This window comes from Trachurus japonicus, chromosome 16, assembly GCF_045865225.1.
Source record: "Trachurus japonicus isolate A0001 chromosome 16, Traja_1.0".
NCBI classification, from domain to species: domain Eukaryota; kingdom Metazoa; phylum Chordata; class Actinopteri; order Carangiformes; family Carangidae; genus Trachurus; species Trachurus japonicus.
Window position 1 is genome coordinate 14,906,938 of NC_140922.1, and position 23,275 is coordinate 14,930,212.

The 23,275-nt window shown below is 42.8% G+C and overlaps 1 protein-coding gene across 2 annotated transcripts in view; it reads left to right on the top strand.

Annotated features, from left to right (window-relative positions):
- The window catches only part of nphs1 (NPHS1 adhesion molecule, nephrin), a 40,771-nt gene extending 20,700 nt beyond the window's left edge, over positions 1-20,071 (top strand). The window contains exons 9-30 of one of the 2 annotated variants that reach the window (XM_085801863.1): positions 136-307; positions 1,562-1,719; positions 2,636-2,777; positions 3,191-3,315; positions 3,405-3,573; positions 4,444-4,573; positions 4,748-4,920; positions 5,657-5,797; positions 6,364-6,501; positions 7,983-8,104; positions 8,723-8,882; positions 9,032-9,188; positions 9,571-9,722; positions 13,608-13,719; positions 13,813-13,994; positions 14,112-14,162; positions 14,486-14,608; positions 15,182-15,230; positions 15,563-15,695; positions 16,623-16,701; positions 16,885-17,051; positions 17,212-17,499. In XM_085801863.1, the coding sequence (XP_085657989.1) occupies positions 136-307; positions 1,562-1,719; positions 2,636-2,777; positions 3,191-3,315; positions 3,405-3,573; positions 4,444-4,573; positions 4,748-4,920; positions 5,657-5,797; positions 6,364-6,501; positions 7,983-8,104; positions 8,723-8,882; positions 9,032-9,188; positions 9,571-9,722; positions 13,608-13,719; positions 13,813-13,994; positions 14,112-14,162; positions 14,486-14,608; positions 15,182-15,230; positions 15,563-15,695; positions 16,623-16,701; positions 16,885-17,051; positions 17,212-17,304 (2,928 nt within the window). In that variant the 3' untranslated portion in view covers positions 17,305-17,499. Of the gene's footprint in view, positions 1-135; positions 308-1,561; positions 1,720-2,635; positions 2,778-3,190; positions 3,316-3,404; positions 3,574-4,443; positions 4,574-4,747; positions 4,921-5,656; positions 5,798-6,363; positions 6,502-7,982; positions 8,105-8,722; positions 8,883-9,031; positions 9,189-9,570; positions 9,723-13,607; positions 13,720-13,812; positions 13,995-14,111; positions 14,163-14,485; positions 14,609-15,181; positions 15,231-15,562; positions 15,696-16,622; positions 16,702-16,884; positions 17,052-17,211 lie in introns of both variants that reach the window. The other variant, XM_085801864.1, reaches the window with a different exon arrangement.
- Positions 20,072-23,275: the final 3,204 nt, after the last annotated feature.

A 23,275-nucleotide genomic window follows, 5' to 3' on the forward strand; every position in this document is an offset into this window, starting at 1 on the left:
TGAGCAATTTAAGTTCAAGAACGTATAGGTAATAGGTATCCCTTTGTTGACTGCATCGCATGGGGTTGTAGAACTGCTTAAATGTAAATTGTGATGCTGTCTTTTTGAGGTTTTAAATGTTCATCTGTGTGTCAGAATGGAGAGGTTGTGTCTAAGACTTGGGAAGAGGACGCCGTGGAGCAGAAGTCCAGCAGCCTCCTCTACCTGATGATCACCCCTGCTGACAACCAGGCAGAGCTGTGCTGCGAGAGTGTCAATCTGGTGTCCCTATCTCCTCTCTCCGTCAGCCGCAAAATCACTGTGCTCTGTGAGTGAAAATAATGCTTATGGTGCACAGTGCTGGAGCGCACACAGACACACACACACACACACACACACACACTTACTTAGAAAAAAAAACCTGGCAGGACTCACAGCAATGGATTATTAAGGATATGGACATGAGGCAGAGGAATATAATAAGAGTCTTACCTCCAAAACCAATTCTTTTGCTGTCCCAGCACAAATTCTAATGCTAATATCATTAATGAAACTAATGGTTATTATGGCTGCAGCCCATATTTCTGAATGCCTCCAGATTAGTATCACACTCTTTCATAGCTGTTACACTAATTTAGCTGAATTGCTTCAATGCACAATCCCGAGGCAGTAAAGCCTACACTTTGTGCGACAGTAACGCCCATGGTTAATAGATTATACTTTTCCTTCTGAATATAAAATGTTTGTTTCAGCAACAATAAAACAAATAAGAATTAATATTCAGCAGCCTTGGTGCACTGAGTCTAACAATAGCCTGATTTCCACTACAGAGCCAGACAATGTAAGTCACAGCTCTAAATGCTGTGTGATTGATGCACCTATTCTATGAAAATATGATTTGAATTAGAATCGGCTCCTGCGGGAATTTCTTGCTCATGCTCATGCAAAGGTGGCCGAAGTTACCCCTGTGCTCCTCCTTTAGTCACTAAGCCCCCAACCGGCCACAGTGCCATGCCTCCCAGTCATCCATTCAGGGATGTTGAAAATGCCTGACTGCGCTCTAGGCACTGGTAGAAGCTGGAGGGCACAGAATACGCCTCGCTGGTGTAATATGAATATGCCTCTTTCACTTTACGACACCAGCTTAATATCATGTCTTTGTGCCTGCCATGCACTAGTGGGATGCCCCACACATACAGGGTAGACTCAGATACTTTAAGATTTACATATATGAACCCTCCCTCCCCATGTCTGCAAACTCAGTCCCCAGCCTTTGTATTCCCCCGAAGGCTTTATGCAGCTGCATCACTTTGCCTGTAGCTATTGTACCCTGTCTCCCCCTGTGGCTGAAACGAGGCAGACTTTAGAAGCCACATTGAAAAAACCTCCTGAGAAAACAAGTTGCCACTCAAAGTGATTTTCCCTCTCAGTCTTGATACAGCTCTGTGTTTCACATCCAAAAATAGTTGCGCTGCCACTGTGATCAGAATAGGAAGCTGTTGAATGTGCTATTCATGGGGCGATGTTTTTACTGACTTGTCTTTGCCTGTTTTATTCCATGTTATGTGTGCATGTACATCAGTTGAGCCCGCAGAGGTGACTCTGTGGGGTTCATCCACGGCCATTGCAGGACAGGAGTTGACGCTGAGCTGCTTCGCCACCTCCAGTAATCCCCCTGTTCAGATTCGCTGGTGGCTGGGCTACAAGGAGCTCAACAACACTGTTGTCACTATGGAAGAGGTGAGACCACACAGAATTCAATTTGCACAAAGCTTAAATCCATCTCAGCAGGTAGACACATATACACTATAAAAAAGGACAGAGCAAAAGTATACATGTTTTTGTATCGTTTTTGTGAACACAAAGGAAAAGTCGTGAAAAAATAATTTGCAAAAGTATTGCTTGTCAGTCAAGTCTTGCCTTTGGGATACCATTAAAATGCCTCCCATTGAATTAAAAGAATCCTCAATATGAAATCTGACCTCATGTGAACTTTCATAGATGAAAGAAAAACGGTATGACCATGAGCAGTCTCTGAATAGGTCGGCTACAGCTTTGCAAATGAATCAGCTGCTGATTCCAAAAAGAGTATTCTGCTGCTCTTCCCCTCTTTTGTGTATGTTAATAAGATCAAAGTGAATAAAAGCTGACACAGAAGATGAGCATTATTAAACAAGCTCTTTATTCATCTGGCAGCAGCATTTTCATTTGATCTTACACAAGGCACTCAGTGTGCTGTGTGTGAGCTTTAATGCATCTGAAACAGTGTGAGGTTAATGAAGACTGACGCTCCTGTCCAGTGTCTTTGTTAGTCTTTCTGACTGTGGCTTTTACAGTAATCACCACAATAATAGCTTTAATAACCAGATGTGCTGCATGGGCATGGCCACCATCAGGCAGGTGCAAAATGATGCTTTGCGTAATTTATGCAGCACGAGAGTCAGATGAATATGCTTATTTATCACAGACCACCACATCAGTTATTATAGCAGCTAATTTGCCATCTGTATTCGCCAAGACAAACCAGAGAGGGTTGTTTTTCTCTCTGATTTTTCTTTTCTTTCTCTCTCTCTCCCTCTCCTCAGACTGAGAACGCCACAGATCAAGGCTGTCTGTCCCCCAAAACTGAACTGTCATATGTGTTTTGTGTCTGCAGGGAGACCATGGTGGGATGACAACCATGTCCAACATGACCCACCAGGTCTCCAGGGAGGAGGACGGCTTGGAGCTCACCTGTGAGGCTTTCAACAAGGGCACACGCTTCTCCAAGACTCAGATGATCAAACTCAGCGTCTATTGTGGGTGTGCTTAATTCTAGCTGCTCTTGTATTTTTAGTAGTCACAACATGACTATGGAAAATTAGATTTTAATTTGATGCTTTTTTTTTGCTTCTTATCAAGAAAACATCCAACACAGTTCAGGAGGGGGTCAATTGTAATCACGTCTCAAATATCACAGATATAATCCTTGACACAGAATGAGCAACTATTTTCTGAGCTGGCTTTGTCATGTTTGTGCTCGAGACTATGTTTTCACCACACATATCCAAACAAGAACTCTTCAGAATAAAATATATTGAACCTAACCCTAACCCTTTATAGAAGCTGGTGATGTGCTCTATTTATAAAAAAAAAAACTGTTAACCAAAACTAAAGTAAAATTGTCACTACAATTTCAAATTTCAAACTTTTGTTAATCACTTTATAACAGATCCCCCACAAAAGGTATGGCTTGAGGGTCCTCCCCAGGATGTCCCTTTAAATGCGGGGACCAAAGTCCGTCTCATCTGCTTCTCCACTGGCGGGAATCCTACTGGGACTCTGACCTGGTTCAAGGTTAGCACGTGTTTATGCATGTCTGTCTATCTGCATGAATGTGTTAATCTGTCTAGAATACCTACACTTTTTTCTCTGTAATGTGTTAGAATGGAAGGCCGGTGACTAACGCGCTGAGACAGACGTCCTTTGATCGAGGTGTGGCTCGAGAACTGGTCCTGGTCCTGGCGGCGAGCGACAACATGGCTGTCTACAGCTGTGATGCCAAAAATGAGGCGAAGAAGACCATCTCTGCCAACACCAAGCTGATGGTTTACTGTAAGTCAGACCAAAGTGTATATCATGTGGTTGTGGAAACAACCCAATCTTTATCCCACTTTAAAGAGGAACTATGCAGGATTTTTGGCTTAACTTTGCTACATTTTTACCTTAATTAAACAGCTTTGGAGTAATTGTGATGGTTTAATAAATGACATGTAACTAGTTACAGGGAGAATGGAGGCTATCTGCCTTCCATGTAGCATCTCTTGGCTGAAAAACAACTTTGCAAGATCAGCGCCGCCGTCCCGGTGTCCCAGCTCTCGTCTCAGTGGCACTGCGATATAAACGCGCCCGTAACCCGTTGTTTATACTGTAGGACTACACAAATATAAACGTATATGATATATAATGTTGTGTACCGTTATATTGATTGATTTCTCGCCAGCTTCGTTGTAAACAAATGCACATGGCCAGGAGGAGGGTTAGCAAAACAGTGGAAAAGCAACCGGACATGCATAGTTCCCCTTTAAAGCCGAAGTAAGCGATCCGGTCATTTTGGCTAACTTCCTGTCAGCCGATGGAGTTAGCAGTCCCCGCCCCCGTCCCTACGTCACCACATTCACGCGCATCCCTTGGCTGCACACACAGAGGGGACCGCCCCTTTATGCCTTTCTCTTTCCTCATTGGATAAAGGTTGTAGGATACAAGGAAAGTTTTCTCCTCGGCTTACAGCAGAGCAGAGTGACTGACAGACCCGTGTTTCAGACCAAACACTCTATAGAAGTGATTGCCGTCAGAAGATATAACTATTTAAGACTTATATTAACACAAACATTCCGCTTACTTCTGCTTTAACTTTTAGACAGGAAAGAGCAGAAACAGATCAATTGATTTGATATAATGTTTTATTTTTCTTATTTATTCCAGTTACAGCAATAACTATGAGGATCACATCCAAACAGGAGGAGCTCCGACAGGGCCAGACACTTACACTGGAGTGCCAGGCTGGAAGCAGTAACCCCAAGGTCAACATCTCCTGGAGCCTGGGCCTACTCAGGTGTGTCAAGGCAGTGGGTGGAAAGGCCCAGTGGCAGACAGTGACAAAATGACATGGTTAATTAAAGAGCCAGAGTGAGTCTGAGTCCTGTTAAATGTGGTAATATTCAGGATTGTTTTGCTGAACTTTAACTCCCCTGTTGATTGGATTTGCTGGATGGGATTTGCGTCTTAGGTTCCATGGAGTGGAGCAGCCACCCGAGAAGGCTCAGTATGGCGGTGTTTCAGTGCGCAGTTTTTTATCCCTGGTACTGAGCTCGCAGCATCACAACCAGAAGGTCATTTGCCAGGCCCACAGCCCTGTGATCGCTGAGGGGACCAACACATTCTTCAAACTCAACGTGCTTTGTGAGTCGGGGGGCGAATTGTTTGTTCATTTCTTTCTGTCTCAGTTTTAATTTCTTTCTTCCTCTCTTGGCGAGTGACCAAGAGATGCGGTTTGCATAAATCTTAAACGATGCATAATGATGATCTATAATGCCGCGGATGAAAGCTGCTTTGCTTTGGGTACTTTTGCACAGAAATTGTCAGCGTACAGTATGTGTGTGTCTCTTTGTTTACTGGAAACCTTTGTTGTGATTTGTGGGTCTGTTGAGCTCTGCGGCAGTGTGTCCTAATTGTGCATTTGCTTTGCTGCATGGCCATGTTTGCCTTTGATGCCATTTCACAGGCAGCAGCCAGCCACTGTTTCAAAGCTTGGTACTGTGTATGAGCATGAAGGAATGTCACTGTGTGTTTGTGCGGAGCTGCAGTTGGACAACAGTACTGTCACTCGTCGTTTTAATGCCTGTCCCTCTCCCTCCTGCGTTGCCTCACTCCCCCGTCGCCTGAGTGTGTGAAGTTAGTCAGATCTGGAATTATTGGTGGGATGTCGACTTTCTACTGGTTTGACTCTCATTAGTGTCTCTTACTTCTTTCATGCTCAACATGTTTTGTATGTTTTTTTGTTTTTAGCTCGCTCTTGCTGTTTCGTGTCATTTTTTGCAGGCTTGAGTTTGTATCCGTGCTTGTGCTCATGTATTTTTTGGTGTAAATCCAACTTACTGTAGCTGTATTTGTTTTCTGATTTTTTTTTTTGTGTAAGACCCACCAGAGTTCAGCCCTCACCAGCCAACGCAGGTCCAGGTGGTGGAGGATGACATGGCAACCATCCCACTGCTGGTCTCAGCTAACCCAGAGGAGGTCTCCTGCATTTGGCTGCACCGCAAGGAGGAGGTGGTCAAAGGTGATCCAGGGCTATGTGATGGCTCTATAAACCAGGTCCTAGTTGAGCTGAGCCAGCAAGTAAGCACTCAGCTCTGCCATTCAGGGTCTGAATAAAACATGGCAGGTTAGCCAGCATGGGACCCTGCCAAATGTGATTCTCATTATGGCTCTAATGTATGCAGTCTAAATGAGGATTGCTGTCTCCCTGAATACAACACAATGGTTCTAAACCTGGCTTCTCCTCCAGGCCGGTGTCATCAGGGCCTTGCTGCACCCACTCTCTTTCTCTGTTAACTCTGTTAGCTCCATCACACACAGCCTCCACCATAAAATGACTGAATCTTGAATGTAGAAAACCACCTATTACATTTTGAGCGCCGTGGTGCAGAAGGTGTCTCCAACGCCGCCTATTGTTGGCGTGATGTGGGAATCCAGCCAGGCCAATCAATAATGCAGGATTAGATGTCACTTAGAGACCAGTGGCCAGAGGACATGCGGTTGATGGGCATGTAATGAATACTTAATTAACCATCGGTTTGCATGTGTGCATGCGTGTGTGTGTTTGCGTGTGTTTTGTTAAACAAGGACACCCGCGCCACCACTGGTCAGACGAAAACACGCTGGAGATCAAGAATGTGACGAGGAAAGACGCTGGAGTTTACACTGTGGAGTGTTCAAATTCTGAGGGCATCGGCCAGATCTCCATCACGCTGGACGTTCAGTGTAAGTTCCTGTACACCGAGAATCAATGAGCAGACACGTGCCTCTTTTCCGCCTACACACGCTCTGATTTTGTCAGGTTGGCACCGTACTCTGCGCTTCATGTTGAATGTTGTAGTCAATGTGATCATGAAAGCAAAAATTATGTAAACATTTCATTTTTGTTAGTGATGAAATAAGTGGTGGCTGCACTGTAATTGTCTCCTGTGTTTTTTTCTATAATCTTTTTCAGTTACATTTAAAATCTTAGTTTAATAGCGTACGGTAGTTTGCTCGGATTGAATAAAGTACTTCAGCAGACAGGAAAAGAGATGGATGGAAATATAGAAATGCTTCTTTCATAATCATTATTTCTTCTTGGCTGTAGTCCATTCATAAATGATCCTTTTTTATGTTCTAACATGTATACCTGTAGGCCATGCGGGTCACCAGTCAACCACCACAGTATTTATCTGTCTGGTTGTAAATACAGAGAACAGACAAATGTTTTCTAGCCAATAACTGTCTAGTTTGTGTACTGGATCTAAATCTGTGGCCTGTTAACCGCATGTTTTTGAACATGTCTACAGTTGCTAACTGTCAGATCAGTCAGTGCAGCCTCACACATTGACACACCCAAACAACAACATTGACTTTCAGCTGCTCCCGAGCAAATATGCCTCATTCATTAGGCCTCCATGCAAGGTCGTGCACCTCCACTGCTGCCCCAGGCCCAGCCTCGAGCTCTAGGCCCTCTGCCCCGATATTGATGATTTAATAATGGAAGCGTTGAAAATGTAGGTCTGCCTCTTTCACCAAAGCCCATGGTACATGCCTAATGGATTCCGCCGCTCTGATCTGACTGGACTTGACAGTTGTAGATATTCATTATGTATGGAGGATTGTAGTAGCTTTTATGGGTGGCGGTGTAGCCCACTTAACAATGTCGGTCCTGGTTAGCGGGCCAACACGGTTGGATCCGACCAACCCGGAGGTTTGTGTCTTTCTACTGTTTCCCACTTGTGTTCGTCCAGAGTGAACATAGGTTTAGACAAGTAGGCAGTAATGGCCTCATTCCTGCAAGTACATGGCACCCATGAGAGGGATAAAAAGCCTCCGAGGTAGAGGGGAACAAAGACAAGAACAGCAACCATGCAGGCGGGAAAGAGATTCAATGAATAGTCAGAGGTAAAGAGGAACAGGTGGAGGGAGGGGTGTTCAATCTGCCATAGGCGTGATGGGGATGTGCTGTCGATAGAGGGTCGTGTGGGTCACATGTCCCATTCTTGGTTTGGATGTAAAAGCTCCAACATACAAAGAAGTTAATGGCATTGTATCTCGAAGAGAGGCCAGTTAAGATGGGGTTATGGAGAGGTTCAAAGGCAAAAAAAGAGTAATTATAGTGATGCAGCAAGCCTGCCTAATGGGTTGTTAACTGATTTGGCCCAGGTTGGCATATTAACCTCTGGTCCTGCCTTAGCGCTGTCCCCCTTTTCTCATTTCAGATGCTCCTGGTGTCAAAGCAGAGAAAGACCCTGTGTTTGTGAACATAGGGGGGACAGCGGACTTGATATGTGTGGCAGATGCCAACCCCATTATATCTGACATGTTCTCTTGGAAATGGCTGGTGAGAGCTACACACACACTTGCACACACACACACACACACACACACATAGAAACACAATCATCCCCTGAATTATATTTCCTTTATCTGGCTTCCTTTCTATTATTTTATCTGTTCTTGCCGTTTATCACTGGCCTTTCTAAGTGCACAGATGCACCATATTTCATTGGCTCTAACTATCCTTCCACCCCACCTCCTCCTGCTCTACACTCAGCCCAAATCCAGAAAAATAGCTTTCATTACTGCTGCGTGACTAAAGGGCACATTCGTCAATGCGACGTGGTCTCTGTATCTACTGATGCCTTCGCCGGTCTAACCCACCCCCTGGCAATACTGTGTCCCGCTTTCAACCTGCACAGCCCCTCCTTTTCTCCTTCCCTGTGGCTCTCCAACCCTTGGCATTATCCTTCTCTGTCCTCAGAGCTCGTTCCCCCGTTGCCCTTCCCCATCCCCATCTCAAGCCCTTATGGTTTCCGGCCCGGACTCTCCCTCACTGTCTTACCTGTCTTGCTCGAACAGCCCCCAAACACCAGGCCTCACCCAGGAGGAGGAGGTGTGTGTGTGTGTTGAGGGATAGCTGCTGTCCTCTGCTCATTCCCCCTCACTCTGTCTTCCACAGGGAGAAGGGGAGGTGGAGATGGGAGAGGAGACGCAGGAAGACGAATCAGGCCTCCTGACTATCCATGATGTGACTCGGGCTCATGCTGGTCTCTACCAGTGCACAGCCAATAATGGCATAGCACCCCCTGCCAGCACAGATGTGCAGCTGATAGTGCAATGTAAGTTTAGAATATTTATCTCAGTGTCAGACGGGAATAAAACATACATACAGACTTCTCTGTGGGAACATGCACATTTTTGCATCAATGAATATATACGTACATGATTTCTCCATGAATAAACTCAATGTCCATCTTTCCTTCTCAAGTCAAACCAGGACTTCAGAAAGGTCCCCAATGGAGGAAGGTTGCAAGCAGAGGGGATGGCACCACTACAGCCGAGGTGGTGTGTCAGGCGGAGGGCATTCCTCGTGTCGACTTCTCCTGGGAAAAAAAGGGTGTACGCATGGATTTTGCAAACCCAAGGTCTGATAGAAGGCATTATTCTGCAATCTTCTCTTGCAATTATGTTCACTATGAACTAAGGTGCTAATGTCAGCAGTTGCCCACATATTGATGAGTCCTTACAATTAGATTAGTTTCTGTCCAAATATAATATATTCTTTTGCTTTTTCTTGCTGTTTCGCCACTAAATCCGGATTTAGTGCATTTTATACTTTGCTTTTCACTATGCAAATACCTGTTTAATGCCTCTTTGATGTGTGAAATTGGGTGACTTAGTGCAATCTGCAGGACATCACAATCCCTGCTGTCTCCTGCACAGGATTTATCTCTTTCTTTGTGTGTGTATGTGTGTGTGTGTGTGTGTGTGTGTGTGTGTGTGTGTGTGTGTGTGTGTGTGCTGCAGGTATGAGGAGCGGACCGTGAGGGAGGGCTTTCTCCACACCAGCACAGTTCGAGTTGTAAATGTGAGCGCTGTCCAGGACTATGCTGTCTTCAGCTGCACTGCTCGCAACTCACTTGGGGAAGACAAGCTAGACATCCAGCTCGTCAGCACAAGTATTTATGTACTTTTGTGTGTGTGTGTGTGTGTGTGTGTGTGTGTGTGTGTGTGTGTGTATGTGTGTCTGTACAAAGGCAGGTGGTGGGTGAATTGGTGTCCTTGGGTGACTGAGGCTCTTTGTACATCACTGCTTTGTCAGTGCCCTGCTAAAACCATATATTTCTAAAAATCCATGAATGACAAAAAAAAACATCCTTGTTCCAGTTTTGTTACGAAGCATTATTCAGATACTGTAGTAACTCTAACTCTTAAATGGCTCATTTAGCTTCACATGTAGGAGGATGTATTCATTTCATAAGGGCGTATTTGATCCTTCAGCTCAGTTTAAAAGCACTAAATATGGAGAACAGCAACAATATGATGTTTTTTTTCCCCAACTGAATTTATGAATAATTTCTACTTTGGTTATACTGAAAAAATCACTTAGAATTAACATTCAACTCTGCAGCTTCACAAATCTATGGCAGCCTTTAGCTACCATAAACTATACTTATTGTTTTTGTTATCTGGCCAACACATAGTCTAGATCTGTGGTTCCCAACCTCCCGTCTCCAGACCGGTACCGGGCCGTGGATCATTTGGTACTGAGAGAGAATGAAGAAATACAAAATTGTTTGTTTTGTTTAAATTACACTTCTGGTCGTTTTATTTTGGAAATTTTGCCACTTTCATCTGTGCATCTTCCAAGCGCTGCGCAATTTACAGACAGGTCCACAAGCATAAAAGAGTAAAAAACACACGTTGCCGGGAGAGACTCAGTAATGAGACGACTACTGCCAACAAAAAGAAACCATGGCCACAGTAAAATTGTCCACTGGTGAACGGTCCGTGGTGATAAAAAGGTTGGGAACCTCTGGTCTAGATGGTTCAGTCTCACTGTTCCAACGACACACTGGCCACAGTCTAATGACCTTTCGTAATAAGTAGAATGTGCACAGTATAAGAGCCCGATAAAAGTAGTAAACCAGAATTAAAAGTCAAATGTAAATTGGGTGCTCACTTGCCTTAGAGTCTGTACCTGCTCAAGAAGGAACTTTTTTTAATTAAACCTTCACTATAGAGTGCTGCAGAGATGGCATTGTTTGTTTGTTTGTTTTTTTAGCATCAACCTGGTTCCTTTGACAAAAGGTTCTGTGGAAAACAAAAGTTTATGATTCTCACACATTTTGTTCAGCAAGATAATCTTCAAAAACGAGCAGCACTTTTTCATTTGAAAACATGAATACAGTCACCAGGTAAAATTTTATAAACTATGCCACAGTCTCCACCATTATGCTTACGCTTTGATTCATCCTTGAACTCTGTTTGCAGTATTAACACAGTGAGGCTGTGAAGGTGATGAGTGCATTGGTTTTTGTGCTCGACATGACAGTTGTTAATGTCACTGACAAGCTCTGCAGCCTCATTTTGCCACTTGATCGCAACCAGCCTTTTTAAGATGCGACAAATGTTTAAAAACCACAAATTGACTGATGTATTTTATGTGACAGAATAAAACATGAACATGTCTTGAGCTTCTGTTAACCACAGAGCTTGTTTCATTCATCTCAGACATCTAGCTTATTTTTAGGCTTTAGGCTACTTCAGTAGGTCTGTGTAGCTATCAGTTGTTATTGAGTTTCTTTTCCCCCCTAGTGGTCAAAACTCACCTAAGGCAGCTTTAAATGAGTGGCAAATGATCAAAGTCAGTGGTTAGGGCACTCAGTGTGGAGGGATTATGCATATCACGTACTTGGCAGTAGAGCACTTTTTTTTTTCCTTTGGTTCTAATTTGGCAGCATCTCAAAATAATTGTGTCTGTGCTGCCTTGTCCAAGGTTTATCAGCCTTTTCCAGCAACATTACAATAGTGTGGGAGGGCCATGGAACATGCAGAACTTTGTAAACTGGAGAGAGTTGTTGCTCCTGAGTGTCAGGCCTTTAAGGGACTTATTCCATGGCTCTATCTCTGCCTTATCATGGAGCCTGTAGCACTCTTTCACTTCTCCCTCAGATAATGCTACAGTGATGTGCTTTGCTCTCCCAGCGTGTTCAGACTTTTCTGCCTTAAAGCTACCAGCGTATCCATGCACCACCAGCATTATCAACACAGTCCTGCTCTCAGCAAAGGCCCACAGCCATCATTGGGTACATTTAATGTTTACTATAAAAACCATAAAATACAATCCAATATTGGCCCTGTTTTCCCCAGTCATTTTTTTTCAATGCTGTGAATATTCATAATTAATCTGACGCAGTGATAATAAATTTTATATGCTCCCTTATCATTTTAGAGCCCGAGAGGAAGAGAGAGTTTTCCCTTTTCTTAGCATGGTACTTTTTGGAATTGAAGGAGACAAGATCCAAATAAGGCTGACCTCTTCGCCCTGGAATCTTATGAGTGCTGCTGATAGTGGGAATTATTTACTCTGCAAACTGAGCTGCAGCCTGAAGCCAGGAACGAGTAGAGCATCCTCTTCTTATGTAGCTCCTCAACTATCTCTCCTCCTTCTCTCCTTGACTATCTCTGCCTCTGCCCCTAAAACCACCCGTCTTTTTTTTTTCCATGCTCCAAATGCAAAATAATCCACTTTCCCTTCACTAGCCTGACTGAAGTAGCGCCTCGTGTCAGACTGAAGGCCTGGTTAGCGTCCTTTGATCTTTGTTCAAAAATGTTGATAATAATCAAGAGGCTTCATCCTACATTGCACGACTTTGGTTGGATAAAATGGACATATCAGCCACTTTGTTCTGAGAGGGATCAGCTGTAGCTTTGCCCCTGTTTCTTGATCATCCATACAGCAAAGAACCACCTTAAGAAAGAGCAGATAAAGAGTGAAACAATGTTTTTAAAAAAAATGCAAAGCCACGGCTGTCAAAAAGATGTTCTTTGGAGGCCTGAGGAATAAACTGTGATTAAGAAGAGATGAACTGTTAAAAAAACAAAGAGGCTTTGGAGGCTCACTGACAAGTTTTTTTTTCCTATAGTGATCATCTATTCTCCCTGATTTAATTTTATTCACTGTTTTTCATTATTTACCATCAGCAGCCGTTGCAAGATTCCTTCATTAAATTTCACGCACTTGAAATACCGTGGTACCTAAAAATAGCGTTGTATATTTCCACCCACTAATAATTGTCAAATAAAATTTGAGATAAATAGTTATTGCTGCCTCTTCTGACATGTTGTTTGGATTTCTGATGAGGACAACTTTGTTTTCAGATAGAATTATGCTATTTTGAAAAAAAATCAAGAGACTTCATGTGCAAATCATTTGAATAGGATAGGATAGTGAAGGCAACCACTTGTATTGGAGAAAAAAAAGTGACCATTATAGTTGTTATATAATGTTGTCTATAGTCTAAAGATCCCACAGCAGACAGAGACAGTGTAGGGCAGACACAGTCCTATAGGTCAGCACAGTCCCTTGCAGTATTTCAAAGACAATGGATATAATCACTTGACTATCTCATGACACACATCTCAGTTTCCTGGCACCAAAAGCCTTTTTAAATAGCCACCGGGCGAGTGGATATGTTCTGCTCGAGCACAAAGTTAAGAGTGCATTTGTGGGCGACTGTGGCTCAGACAGAAGGTAGAGCCGGTCATCCACTAACTGGGAGGTCGGTGGTTCGATTCCCAGCTCCTCCAGTCCGCATGTCAAAGTGTCCTTGGGCAAGACGCTGAACCCACACTTGCCCTCCGACGTATCATCACATATGAATGTGTGTGAATGATTAGCCTCCAAGCCTGTCTGCGCACAGAGCTGGATGAATGTCTGTGTGAAAGAGTGAATGTGATGAGACAGTGTAAAGTGCTTTGAGTGGTCCAAGTGACTAGAAAAGTGCAAGTCCATTTACCATTTGCCCTTTTCCCCTTTTGCTCTGCTCTCTTGCCCGCAGGTCACCCAGATCCTCCCTCCTCATTTCGCCAAGTCAGTGTTACCCATGACTCTGTCACTCTGGAGTGGATCCCTGGCTTCAATGGAGGTTTGTGGCAAAGATTTCGTATAAGGTGAGACGCTGAGTAAAGATGTTGGTTTACTGTGAGAGTGATTCCCACTCACAGTCAAAGGATTGTGCTCAACGGTGGCCTTTTGATCGACAGGTACCGCTGGGATCGGTCAGTCAGTTACCTGTACGTGGACGTGTTTCCTCCCAGGGCAACAATGTTCACTGTCACTGGTCTGCAGCCTGTTACCACCTACAACTTCTCTGTCAATGCCCTCAATGCAATGGGAGAGAGTGACTATGCTGACAACAATGCAGTACTGACCATCACCACCAAGGGTCAGTTTGGAGCCACCCCAGCTTGACACTGACAAGACTCTGCTCTACACCATCTGATAATGAATTTAACAGAGGTGTATTGTGATTACAAGTTGTTGCCTCCCTTTTTCGTTGCAGAGCGGCCGGAACCAGAAGAACTCCCAGCGGACAAAGACTCACTCTCACGGAGTAAGTCTTTTATCACAACTCTGTGGAAGAAGAAAAGCTCTTAAGGGCAGTTGGAAATTGCTGTTTGCACAGCAGCTAGCTTCATTTGGCTAAATCATGTTAATGTATGCACCTCCAAGGCTGTTAACGTTTGCTCTACGAGAGTAGCGGTTGTCATGGCACCCACACATACTTTTTCCTTGCTGCTAGTCTTTAATCAATAAAGACAATTGAGTGAGTGGTCGGGTCTGTCTCCGTCAGTTTTTATCTCCTAGAATTTCCATATTACCACCTCTTTAACTTTCATTGTTATGCATTGAACTAATGTTTTTCTTGTGAACTAGGTAAAAGAGGACTTCAAGCATATTTGACTATAGTCCTCACAGTGGTGTTTGGGCTCCTGCTGCTGTTGAATTCACTGGGTTGCTTCTTTGGATTGAGGTGGAAAAGGAGGCGAGGCCAGACAGGTACCCATAATCGTCTTTTCATCTACAGATGTGCAAGTGTTTCTTCCATCTCTTCCTGTCATTATAATGTCCTGATTCCTCCACAAAACTCTAAAGAGATTACCCTGAACCATGATGCAATTGTCAGCTCAGTCTCTCACTCTCCACTCATCTCTCTGTGTCCCTCTTTCTATCCGTCTATCCTGTCTCTTCCGCTTCTGCTCATTCGCTAAGTCTCTACCTCCCGCCACATTCATCCCTCAAAGCTGTCACTTCTGTGCTTCATCCATATCTTTTATCTCATTTGCTAGCTTTATGTCCTTCCCCTATCCCTCCTTCTGTCTCTTTCTATTTGTTCTTCAGTTTAACTGTCAAGCTCTCCCTCTAAATCGTTTATTTTTCATTCCTCACCTTCCTCTGCCCTCTGGTTTTTACATAGATTTTTCCCAGCTCGCTTGTTTTTCCATTCACTCTCACACTCTGGCCTTTTTATTGCTCTGATCAATTTCAGTGCTTATGAGATGATGCTCCGCTCTACAAGTTCTAATTTCCTAACACTAAGCCTCTTTGCTCCTGCTTCTGTTCCCCCTGCAGGGGGTAGGGGAGGCACTGTGTTGGGTGGAAAGGAGAATGAAGAGAAGGGGTAAGTTAAGGCCCTGCAGTGGAAGTAATAAACAGACACTCATCCAATCCACTCTAAGAAGCCTCAGACCTGATCCACTGGCTGACCCAGCCACTAAAACAGCCAGACAGGCAAAACAACAACCTCTTGTCAATATCCATTTGTTTTATTGTCACCACAGTCCTGCAGCAAATATGTCTACTGTATGTAACACATGACACATTGTTATTAATGACTCAGTGCATCACAAGTTGCAACATGTTTTTGAGTGTTGTTGCACCTCCCTGACTTCACATTAGGGAGTTGTTTGGAAATGAACTCAATAGATGACAAAACCTGATTTCTCCATGTAGGTCCAGTCACTCAACTGTGAGCAATTCCAATAAATATGAGAGCAGAGAAAAGATCAACGCCACAGCCCAGCGCACCCTCCTCATTGAGTCTGGATCTGACACAGACAGCAATGTCTATGAGAGCTATGCAGCGGTAAGAACAGGAGGAGGAGGAGGAGGAGGAGGAGAGGGAAGAGTGGGATGAGGGGAAGAGAAAAAGGCAGTTGAGAAAATAAGCAGAGACATGGAGAAGGTTGAGTAAACAGATGAGGGGGTAGAGGTTAGACAGGGGATGAAAGGATCTGGCAGAAGAGGAAGTAGAGAATTCAGCCATAACAAGGAAAATGGATAAATAAACTAATGAAACCTTTAGCTGTGCACAGTGATGGAACATAAATCAATACCTCACAATTAGCATTCAAAATACCCATTGATCTTGGAGAAATTATCATTTTGTACTTTAAAAAGGCCAGCAAGGATTTGAACCTTAAAGAAAACTGATGAGCGAGGTAAAAGAAAACAGATAGCACTGTGATGTCAGGATGGGGTATAATGAAATCTCAAATCCCCGTGGAGGGAGGCTTTATCTCGTCCATGATTTTAAACCAGTGCATACATGTAAGGGCTGATTCTTCTAAATTACTAAAATATATATTCTCTCACTTAGCTGTAGTGGTTTTTAACCTGGGGAGCTGATAGTTTTGGTTTGATGTGCCCAGGGTTGAGATATTTGCTTATTAGATTTCTGCCTAGTACTACTGAGGCAGACTATAAACAACAAACCCCATTACTCTGGGTATTCTTGACTTTGGTGTCTGGCCGGTGTGTTCACCTGAATGGAGGATGGAAGAGACAGAAATCAATCCCAGATACCTCACAGATGGGTGCGTAAAGAAAGGTAAATAAAACCAAACTGGTTGATTCAGATCTAGAGGCGAGTCAGAAAACAATTGGGTGAAGTAACCCTCTAATAATTCACCGCCAACCCCTTTGCTCTGGAGTAAACATGTGGAATTGTCATTTAAGTACTTGTAGGTCAAAGCTGATCTGATGCTATCTTCTCCTGTTTCACTAATTCTAGGAACGTTCCCATCATTATTACCCCACCGTTGAATACTTGCCGCCTCTCAGTCCACACTCTGAGGAAATACGCCGGCCTGGTGAGACATGAAAAATGCCTAAATATAGAGTAAACAATGCAACAATAAACACCTCATGTCCTAAATATGAAGCCACCTGGGCCAATCAGGAAGTGTGTCTTCTATCTTCATTCAGAATATGAGTATAAATATTTCTTCATATTTATAGTGTCTGTGTGTGTGCGTTTGCATGTGCTCTTCAAGATATCACCCACCGCCTTGCTGACTCCCACAGCCATCTGTATGAAGATGTAAGAGACGGGGGTCTGTACCGGGACATCCAGGCCTCTTCTCTTCCTTCCCCTCCGATCTTGGTTGACCACAGACTACCCCATCAATGGAGGAACTCCAGACCACCACCCTACATTCAGGTCTGTAAACAAAACCCCACCCTGTGATGATGACACCTCCTATTTACAGTAATGCTTTGTTTACATTTATAATACATAACATAACATAATTGAGTTGAGAATTAGGTAACTTCAGCTTCATCTTGAATATGACGATTAACTGAACCAAACTGTGTCTCAGCAGGATGCTGTGAGGGTGAGGGACCTCGCGGACGTTCGACAGCCCCAGAGAGATTCCGACCTTCCCTTTGAACTGCGAGGCGAGTTAGTCTAGAACGAGAAGGTCAGACCAAAGAAACACGCCATGAAAGGGGCTTGTGACTCAATGCAGAGCTATTTATTCTATTCCTTTTCAATGGTATCTCACAAGCCACTTTGAACGGACCTGCCTATTCTGAGAGTAGAATGGAGCTAGAGCTGCTTGATGTAAAAAGCTAAATAATACAGTATTAGTCCTTCAAGTGGTTTTGAAATTTCAATGAGTGTGTTGTGAATATTTTCCGACATCTACGGTAAAGTACGACAAACTGAACAAACTAAACAGAGGTGAAGTAGAATAGTAGAATAGCAGAATAATTTGAAAAAAAAGGAAAGATTTGAAAGCCTCAATAACCTCAGTAACCTCATGCAATCCAGCCTATTTTCCTCCTGCTGCAATCTCACTCACTCCTCCTCCTCTCTGAACCTTGCTTTGTCCTTTCACCTTTACCCTGTTTCTTGGAGCCAAGTCCTGGTCATTACCCACAACCCCCCCCCCCTCCCCTTCCCCTCACTGCTTTGGCCTGCAGTTAGACATGAATCAGTTAGTTAGAGACAAAAAAAATGGACTGATATCGCTGTAGTTGGCATCAGGGCAGAACTAGCACAGATTCATGGCGCAATCCTTTCTGACCCGTCCGACGTCAGCGTTTTCCTACGTGCACCCCAGATGAGAAGCCGACAACAGTTGCCAGTCCCTCCCCTGAGTGATATAAAGAGTTTCAGACCTCACAGCTAGTCCGTGGGAATCCTTACAATAGGATTGTACTGAGTGGTATTTAGCATGGTTATGTCTTCGGGAGGTAAAGCCATATCTCGGGCCAGACTCTAATCCTGTTTTCCCTCGAATTGAAGTTCAGCTCACAACATCAGCAAGAGAGCGGGAAGCCGCACAGAGAATTTGTCTCACTGACTGTGGGCAGTCAAAGGGAGATAGAGACAGGATGAGAGGGTTAGGCTAAGCTGCAGCTATGGTTACAGTCACAGAAAAAAAATCTCCTCTCCTTTTCTTTGGTTTTCATTATTGTTCAAATTGTAGTTCAAGGAGAGCGGTTTGCTGCACGGTTTTACTCCACAGCCTATACAATGATATTTGTCATCGTTATTTGTCGAGCTATTTTGTCTACTAACAAAGATGATTTTCACAGAAGGGCTCATTTAAATTGATAAATTAAATAATTAAACCAAACATAAAATCTAATAGAACAGAAGACAAATAACTTGAGGAGCTTCAGATAACTTAAATAAAAACACAGTTTAAGTGAAGTAAATGACACGTTTGCAAAGACTGAATGGGGCATTAATGTCTATATCTAACAATCTATTCAGTAGATGTTGAGATATTTCAGGCTAAAAAACTAAAGAGAAAACAAGACAATCTCTCTGATACAGAAAAATAGATTTGAGAACGTGATGGAGATTCAGGTAACCGTAGACTCACATGCCAGCTTGACAACAGCAGAATGGTGTACACCTTTAATACAATAGCAGGGCTGTGTATGTGTCTAACTTCATTTTGTTCATGTTTAGCCTGCTGAGATTAGAAACATCCTCAAAGTTTCCTTCTCCATTAACTTCCTGCTACATGGTTATATATATATACTGTAACTGGGCTTTTATACACACACTCACACACACAGAACAGTTATGCATGCACCCTTCTGCTTTTCCCTCAAGCGCGATTCCTCACATCAGCCTCACGAGTACACACATGCACGCACATTACACTCAGCACTGACAACATCTAGTCCAATGAGACACGCGCATGATAATCTCCATTTATTGTCTTATTTATAGATATATAATCACTCTTTTTTGGTGAGCACAGGCTCTGCTTTGTGAGTAGTTCTTTTGCTGATCCAAGGTTCACTGTTTAGTATTTATTGTGTCATTACTGCTTCAGAAATCTATAATTACAGCATGTACTGTAAGAGGTGATATTCAATTCTGATGAAGTTGTCATATTTCTACCCTACAAAGTTGTGTTTCCTCATTGGGGCCTGCCTGCCCGGAGATAAATCTCCATGTTTCACCAAGCGGCATTCCTTCAGTTAGGCCACCTGTTCTCCATCATGAGCTGTCAAGGTATGTTTGTCTCATTACTGAACAATTGTTTAAGTTCCTGTCAGGCTGACCGCCGTGTTCACACCAGAGCCTGTTCATGATGCATTGTTTCAGCTCAGGCAGGAATGATAATCTGCTAAACTGAAGGCTTGACAGCTCAATACTGTATGTCAACTTCTATTTTTCCTCAATTGCCTCATGAACGTTTTGATATGTTGCGTTCAGAAGAATCTCAAGAGAGCTCGAACACACAAGGCTGCACAAGTGCACAATTATGTCAAAAGAGGAACAAATAAGAGACTTTAATTACTTCAGCTCCTGGAGGGTTTTCACATCTATTTTACTCCTCTGTTTAATGTTTTTTTTTCCTTTGGAGAGAAAAAAAAACAAATATTAGATTGAATAAACCTCCTTTGTCATTTTAACAGGTTGGGGTATCAGTGGGGAGCTAACTCAGATTCAACTCAAATTTCTAAAAAAAACGCTGTCATTACTCTAATTATTCAGATTTTTCAATTAGAACTAAACGGAAATCGAATCAAATGCAACCACAGGTTTTACAAATTAGAACATGATTTTACTGGCAGTTATTATGACTTATTTTGTGGCTCTGATCTCTTGTTGTTTTTAATGAGGATGTAATTTGCCCTCCAATATGGTTGGCAGTTTGCAACTGAATAAATACAACAATATTTCACCAAAAAAAAAAGTCCATTGTTAATTTTGAAAAGGGCAGATGTGATAGAAAAATACACCTTCCAGCTTAGGTGTTTTGATGACTGCATTGTACCAGACAAAATGAACAGGGAAGAGTCTAAATAGATATAAAGATGGCAGAAAAGTGTTTTCGGAATGTGTATATGATTGAAACACTGCATGGTCACAGTACACAGTTTTCTTAATATCTGCACAGGCATTACTTTGCTTTTGCCCAGAATCCCTTTCTTCTTTCACTCCCAGGTAGACATGGACATATGTTTTATGATTTCTGTCACTGCTTCTGTTTCATATATTTATGGTGTTTTCAAATGTTTATCCACCCATACATGTAAACCTACATTTATGCACAGAAAGTACATTGTTTGATGGAAAAATACAATGCCAGAATTAAAGGAGCTATATGTAAGAAATGTATGGCAAGCAATTATGAAATCACCCAGTACTGTATGTCACCAGAGACTAAGGAATCATGTTAATTTGAAATATTGATCTAACTGACAACAATGGTACAGCCAGAATAGCATGCAAATCATGTTTATGTTTTGATTTTGTGTTTTGGCCTGTTGCGCCACAAAGTCAGTGGCATTTTGGCATCCAGGTTGCCACTTACCACTGAGCTGCTACAAGCATTGTTGATGATAGAATTGAAAGACCTTGCTATGACTCTCAAAAACGTATTGACTAAAGCAGAAACATAACTACGATCTCCATAGGAGATGCGTTTGAAAGATGAAGATGGCTGAAAGCGGAAAAGAACTTGAGGACAGATGCCGGAGTGGCTAATTTTCTCCTGTACACACACCTACCTTTTTTGCACAATAATCCATTTTCTCCAGTGCATGTACACAGCTTTATCTGTTTCATTTCGTTCTATTACTACATCGTTGTGGTTCCCGTGGCGTAGAGACTGTGTGAGTGAGTCTCGAGGTACAATAGCCACAAAGCTGGAGCAGGGCAGAGGTTAGCATGTGGCTACTGAGCAAACTATCTGGCAACTTCTAGTCTGGGGGCGAGGGGAGGGGAAACAACGAGCTGCAGTATTTTCAATTTGACTGCAGCAACAGTTTTGGCCACAGTCTTACATATAGCTGCTTTAATTGTGTCATCATGTAAGTAAATAATTTTGATGCCAGGAAAAAGTTGATGCGGTAAAAGAAAAAAGGACAAAATTATTAAAGATGAAAATATTACATTTATAAATAGCCTTTTATTCCTCTAATCATTTTTGTTTACAAGCAGATTGTGATTGGTCAATGATGACTTGTCACACCACATTTCATACTATAAATGTCTGGAAGCTCAAGATAAAAGAGTCTTATACTGGAAGAATCTGCATCAAATGAGTCAACGCTCTGTTTATATTTTGTGTTAGAAAACTTGAGAGAAACTTATTTAAAGAGGGCCGAGCATGTGAGCTGTACTCAGGATGCTGAAGTGTCAACACTTTAAAGGAGCCGTAGAGAAGTGATGTAAACTGCGTGAGTAAAAATCTGATCCAAAAGCAAGCCTGGTGCTCAGGACAAAGGCTGTCCTCTGCAAGTGTGGATGAACAGAGGCGCTACTTGTGAACAGGCAAGGCAGGCAACTGCTTGGGGCCCCGAGCCATTAGGGGGCCCCCGAGGGTCGGGGCTCGAGGGCAGTTTTATCGACAGAAATATCTCAAAATGCGCTACCCGCAGTGACCGCACCCCCCTCCCCGTATCGTCGTATAGCGTCGATTTGCAATGACATCGCAGTAGGAAACCCCCCTAACGGGGCCCCATGTCATTCTCCGGACCTGATCCCATCTAACGTCAACCTGTATGATGCACCTTATCACTGGGAGTTTCTAATGAAGCCGAGGGGAAAAGAAGAGTCCACCTGGGAGCAAGACGTGAAGAAAAAAGAGGCTGAAGTAAAAAAGAATGCAAGACAGTGGTGGTAAGTGGAGCAGAGTGTAACGTGAACAGTAAATAACTGTTGAACAAATGCTAATAGTCTAATGTTAGCTTCAGACCAGTGGTGACCAGTTAGCGAGTGGGACTGCACCTGACTGAGGGACTCTGTGCGTGCGGTTCTGGTGCTCCACTCGGTTACGGTCGTTAAGTGACAAAAAAAAAAAGAGAGCAAGGTTAACTTAACGTTATCTGCTGGCCTCCTTGGCAGCAAGTAACAACACTATTAACTTGCTAGCTAGCAGGGTGACATAGTAAAGCTATGTTACAGTATTGAAGTGAGTAGCCTATTATAATAATATGAAAGTGTAGGTATATTGGTGCTATGAAAGCTATGCCCAAGGAAAACATTTAAAAATCACTCTCTTATCTCTCCTCAGGATTATTATTTAGGTTTCTGACAGCAGCAAATCAGAAGGACAAAGTGCCTCCTCCCAGTGCTGACAGTGAAAACTGTAAGTGTATTGTCATAAAGAATCTTTAGAGGGCATGGCATATGTTATCAATTAAAGTAAAACTGTCTTTTGTTTTTTGTCATATCAGTTGAACGTCCACCTCCAGTGAGACAGCAACACTGCCCATCATGAAGACGACATGTCACCAGCTTACACCATAACTGGACATTTGGAATAAAAAAAGTTTAAATTTCATACATTTTTTGTTGGTGTTCGATTATTTATAAAATTATGGTGATAAACACTGGTTGGAGGGCCCCCTGGGGATTTTTGCTTAGGGCCCCAGCAGACTCTAAAATCGCCTCTGTGGATGAATTGCAGGCTTTGTCTGCTGTTAACAGTCTAGGTTTGTGTTTCTCAGATGTGTAATGCTGTTGGGTCACAATCACACACACCAATGATGCAGCCTTTAAGCAATAGTTGAAAAAAACAAAACAAAATAAAAAAAAACATGTAGATTGTGTCACTGTAACCGCAATTCAATGTGATGAGCAAGAGGCAAATGACTTTCTGGGGTAATATGTCAAAAAGAGACGTGGACTTTAATGAGGTTTTTATATAAATAGAGTTGGAGCAAAACAGAAGTTTCAAAAAGTATTCCAAAAAAGTTGCATTTTTAGATGGTTGTTAAAAAGGTTGGCATTTTAAAGTAAAGAGTATATATAACTTTGCAGCCACACATATCAAAGCACACTCAATGTCAAGGGAGTGCGTTTGTTCAGGGGAGGGTATTAAATAAACATCTTCACCAATAATAAGAAGACATAATTAAAGTAAGCACCAATATGCACTGCATCTTATGAGTGAATGTAAA